The sequence below is a fragment of the Sinocyclocheilus anshuiensis genome, unplaced genomic scaffold, assembly GCF_001515605.1.
Source record: "Sinocyclocheilus anshuiensis isolate Anshui unplaced genomic scaffold, SAMN03320099.WGS_v1.1 scaffold2073, whole genome shotgun sequence".
Classification (NCBI taxonomy): domain Eukaryota; kingdom Metazoa; phylum Chordata; class Actinopteri; order Cypriniformes; family Cyprinidae; genus Sinocyclocheilus; species Sinocyclocheilus anshuiensis.
In genome coordinates, this window is record NW_015551110.1 from 179,076 (window position 1) to 184,337 (window position 5,262).

Genomic DNA, 5,262 nt, shown 5'->3' on the forward strand with positions numbered 1-5,262 from the left:
ATTTTGACCTTTTTCTTGGAATTGCAAGTTTATATCTTGAAATTGTGTTATAAACCCACAATTCTGAAAAAAAGTCTAAATTACGAGAAGTAAACTCGCAATTCTGAGAAAAAAGTCAGAATTATTGAAAGTAAACTCGCAATTCTGAGAAAAAAGTCCAAATTATTAATAGTAAACTCACAATTCCGAGAAAAAAGTCCAAATAACGAGAAGTAAACTCACAAATTCTGAGAAAGTCAACATAACGAAGAAAACACTAAATTCTGAGACAAAATTCAGTATTGTGAGTTTGCATCTCGTAACTTTATCTTTTTTTAATTACAATTGGGTGTTTAAATCTCGTAATTTGAACTTTTTTCTCTGAATTCTCAGTTATATTTTCAGACACCTGACTACATGCAGAATTGCGAGACATAAATTCTCAATTGCAAGAAAAAGTCAAAATTGTGAATAAAGTCGCAACTACCTTTTTATAATTTTATTCCGTGGCGGAAATAAGCTTGCATGCGTTGTTGACAGGTTCGGTGAGACTCACCGGTAAAGCTCGACTAACCCTAACTCCGGGTTAAACACACAAGCGTGCCTGTTAAACTTGATCAGACACTACTCCGGCGTTTCCGCTATCAATGTGATCATCCTGAACACAAACAGTCAGAATCAAATCTACTAAACAAACACGCTTGTCTTCCTCCACTACGCTTTGATTGACGCGTGCTCGCTTATTTGTTCGCAGGCTAAACACTTTGGTATTGTTCTTCGACTCGTGGTGAAGTGAGGGAACAAATCCGACACCTAAAAAGTGAAACTAGAGGAAGAGGCTGACTGAATATATAATATAATATATATGTATTTATATAAAAGAGTCTTTAGTGTGGTGTGAGTGAGTCTAGAGCCAGGTCAGGAAGGGCTCGCTCTTGTTCAGGACCGACTCCACGTCGTTGAGGATGGGCATGAGGTCGGCCCCCTCCAGGGTGCCCAGGTCCACGTTGGTGCCAGGCATGGAGTCCAGGAAGTCTGGGAAATGGCTCTGCGGCGGGATGCTCATACTGACCTGCACCATGCTCTCACCTGCAGACAAGACGATGGGAAACATCATTTCCCTGGCAGTCGTAAACGGTAATTATTACCCTCTAAACATCTATAAAACTAGCTAACAATCATGTTCATTCACTGAATAGCGCAGGCATCTGCAAACTCAGGCCATCACTGGCAGGGGGAAAGTTAAACATGCTATACTGTATATGACGACTCCACGTCGTTGAGGATGGGCATGAGGTCGGCCCCCTCCAGGGTGCCCAGGTCCACGTTGGTGCCAGGCATGGAGTCCAGGAAGTCTGGGAAATGGCTCTGCGGCGGGATGCTCATACTGACCTGCACCATGCTCTCACCTGCAGACAAGACGATGGGAAACATCATTTCCCTGGCAGTCGTAAACGGTAATTATTACCCTCTAAACATCTATAAAACTAGCTAACAATCATGTTCATTCACTGAATAGCGCAGGCATCTGCAAACTCAGGCCATCACTGGCAGGGGGAAAGTTAAACATGCTATACTGTATATGATTCATTGATTCAGTGGTTTATTTTAGAAATAATCCCTTGCATCTGCAAGAAGAGATACAGCATGTAACTGATAAACAATGCACGGGGCAACACACAACACTACCATTGAAAAAAAATGCATTTAAGTGGGTATAATGCACTGAGTTTCATACATATACATACATATACTATATGTACGATACAGTATATGTTGCTTGTAAAGTTGGTGTAAATACTGTATCGTACATATAGTATAAGTATACATTATGTATAGCATATAAATACCAAATTTCATGGGTAAGTGGCCCAAAAGCCCCTGAAAATGTACACCATGGTGGTATTTGTTGTACTGTATTTAATATATACTGATTTAGCTAAAAAAAAAAAAAAAAAAAAATCTAAAAGTAGTAATGAAAAAGAGATCCAGTGGAAAATGTGCTTAATTTTTGTGAAAATATTGTCATGTCATAATTCAGTGCAAAATGCCACAAAACTAATTAAACCTAAAAATCAAAAAATATATATTTTTTTATATTAAACAAAATAAATATTAAATTAAATAAAATAAATTATAAAAAAAAACTTCAACTTCTTTACTTTTATTTTAGCTAGTTTATTTCTCATTTTCATTTAGTTGAAATACTAAAATAACTAAAAAAAAAATAATCTAAAACTTGCTAAAACTTAAAAAAAATAAAAAAATGTATAAAACTTATGGGAAACATAAAAATTAAATCTAATTTAAAATATGAATGAAAATGTACAAAATACTACAAGTCAAGTCACCTTTATTTCTATAGCTCTTTATACAATACTGATCGAGTCAAAGCAGCTATACAATATCAAATAGGAAAATAGTGTGTCAATAATGCAAGAGGACAATAACAAACAGTCAGTTCACTGATGATTCAGTGATGTCAGCATCCAGTTCAGCTCTCTTCCAATAGTGTCTGTGCAATCAAGCCGACAATATCGCCAGAAATTAAGCAAAATACTATAACAGGGCTGTCCAAACTCAGTCCTGGAGGGCCGGTGTCCTTCCACCTGACTGGAAGTTTCTATGCCTAGTAAGAGCTTGATTAGCTGGTTCAGGTGTGTTTAATTAGGGTTGGAGCTAAACTCTGCAGGACACCGGCCCTCCAGGACCGAGTTTGGACAGCCCTGTACTATAACAACTAAAATAACACTAATGCCGTACTCTATCATGGTTTTTTATCTGGTGCTGTACCTGTGTCCATCTCCTCCATGCTGTTGAGGAAGTCCTCAGGAGTGGTGGGGATGCTGTAGCAGCCCAGTCCCAGCCCGCTGTCTGTGCTCTGCTCCCGCGAGTGATACGGCCCACTGCGCGCACACACACACACACACACACACACACACGCACGCGCCTTTAACACGACTTCATACCCTCAGAGAGCAATCTGGGAGATCTGGACCAAGTCAAACTCATTTTTAACATTAAACTAAAGAGAGTAAAGAGCAGACTTGCCTGTTGAGGAAGGGGTCTGAGCTGTTGTTGGGCATGTTGCCCTGCGTCATTGGTGGAGAGCTGATGTTTGGTGCCACCGGTGCCATATTATCAGAGTCCATGGGCAGCTGCCGGAGCGCCACCTCCTGGAGAAACACAAACACACACTGTAACCCAAACACACTCGCAGCTTTACATCGCTGTCATGTGTCAGCAGTTAACCATTAGAGACGGTTACACATTAACACCAGGAACTGAAACACTGAGAGGAAGAACTAACATTTACACTCTGAAATAAACCTGCCAATCTGTGTTCATAAAACTGCTTTACTGCTTCTGTTAAATAAACTCAATATACACGGTATTTCCAGGTAGTGTGATTGTCAGGCACATAGAGTAATTAATGTGTGTGTGTGTGTGTATATATATATATATATATATATATAACAGACAATAAACTAAGAGTTAATAAACTAAGTTTTAATAATATATTTTATCATAAGAATTAATGTAAATGGTTTTATAAAACAATAAGCTCCAGATTTCAGCTCATAAATCCGCTGGTCAGAGCAGCTCAGGCTGTTTATATATAGACGAGTTTCAGGGTGGAGTGCGTTCACAAAAACAGCTGCAAGAATTCAGTCCAGAAGAAAAGCGTGGAAGACGTCCAGAACCAGAAACCAATGTCTGACTCATCTTTTATTAAAGCTGTTCTTTTTTCAGCCTTAGTCCACAAACATATGCAAACAGCATGTGTCCTCACAGAGAAAAACATGTCCAGCATCACAAACTGAGTTAACAGAGTCACCGAAGAGTCAGAGATGTTTCATATAAACACAAGCTGCGTGAGGTCCGTCTGCCGCTGATTCCCGAGACTGGACTGATGTGTTCTCCTTTTAATCATTTCTATAAACCTGAACTTTGATTTATGTCGCTTGCTGAGGGCGGCCACAGCTTCTGTAACACTAGATGGCGTCAAACTTCACACAAGACGGGTTTTTTTTTTAAGCTGGCTCTTGTGTTACAAGTCATATTTTGAGACCCCATGTCTCTCTTTTGGAAAACCTCTTATACACATTTTATTCACACATTTAATTATAAACAACAACAACAATTATTATTATAAATAACTTTTTTAATTATTATTAGTTTGAATTATCTTTCCTTTTTTATATTTTCAGTTTTTAATTTACAGTTTAGTCATTTTGTTGTACTTCTGTAATTTTTATTAGCTTTTTTTTCTATTTAAAGCTTCTGTCTATTTCAGATTTAGTTATTTTAGTAATGCAACAAACTTGATTTCAGTTAGTTGACAAGGCAGCATTTCTTTTTTTTTCTTTTCTTTTTTTTTTTAGGTTCTTTAGGTTATAAGCTAACATTTCATCAAATATAAAAATGTTCTTATTAGTGCGGTCAAACGATTAATCGCGATTAATTGCATCCAAAGTAAAAGTTTTTGTTTACATAATACAGTATATGTGTGCGTACTGTGTATATTTATTATGTATATATAAAAATACACACAAATGCATGTATATATTTTGAAAATATTTACATGTATTTACATGCATATATGTACATTCATATAATGTATATTATTTATAAATATATCTAATATATAAACATAACATATTTTTCCTAAATATATACATACGTGTGTGTGTATTTATATATGCATAATAAATATACACACTACACACACATATATTATGTACACAGAAAGTTTTATTTTGGAAGCGATTAATCGCGAATAATCGTTTGACAGCACTCGTTCTTATACACACTTTATTTTTATGTTTGTCCAAGTTAAAATTTTCATTTAACAAGTTCATTTTTTACTGGAATTATTAAATTTATAGATTTTTTTCCCCCGGAAATCGTAATCTTTTCCCCTAAAATCACCATTTAAGAGCATGCTGGCGACAACTGCTGGGGTTTGAGGCATCAAGAAACAAATTATTCTTCACATCTTGCTGACACAAAACATTTTAACTGTAGTGTCTCTTTCAGATTTCAATATGTAAATACGCTCTGTTGTGATTGGCTAACGTCCAGGAAGCAGTGTAGTTTACATTTACATTTACATTTAGTCATTTTGCAGACGCTTTTATCCAAAGCGACTTACAATTTGGGGATACATAAAGCGATTCTTCTTAAAGAGGCAAACAGATACAGGAAGTGCATGTAATACCAAGTTTCTAGACATTGTTCAAATAAGTACAAGCTAGAAAGAGAAGGAATAAATAAAGAGAG

General features: G+C 36.5%; 1 protein-coding gene across 1 annotated transcript in view; it reads right to left on the reverse strand.

Annotated features, from left to right (window-relative positions):
• Positions 1-269: 269 nt before the first annotated feature.
• LOC107662944 (WW domain-containing transcription regulator protein 1-like) overlaps positions 270-5,262 on the reverse strand; it is a 60,173-nt gene continuing 55,180 nt past the window's right edge. The window contains exons 4-6 of the mRNA XM_016453082.1: positions 3,031-3,155; positions 2,773-2,885; positions 270-1,068 (exon numbers count right to left, since the gene is read on the reverse strand). Of these exons, the coding sequence (XP_016308568.1) occupies positions 887-1,068; positions 2,773-2,885; positions 3,031-3,155 (420 nt within the window). The 3' untranslated portion in view covers positions 270-886. The remainder of the gene's footprint in view (positions 1,069-2,772; positions 2,886-3,030; positions 3,156-5,262) is intronic.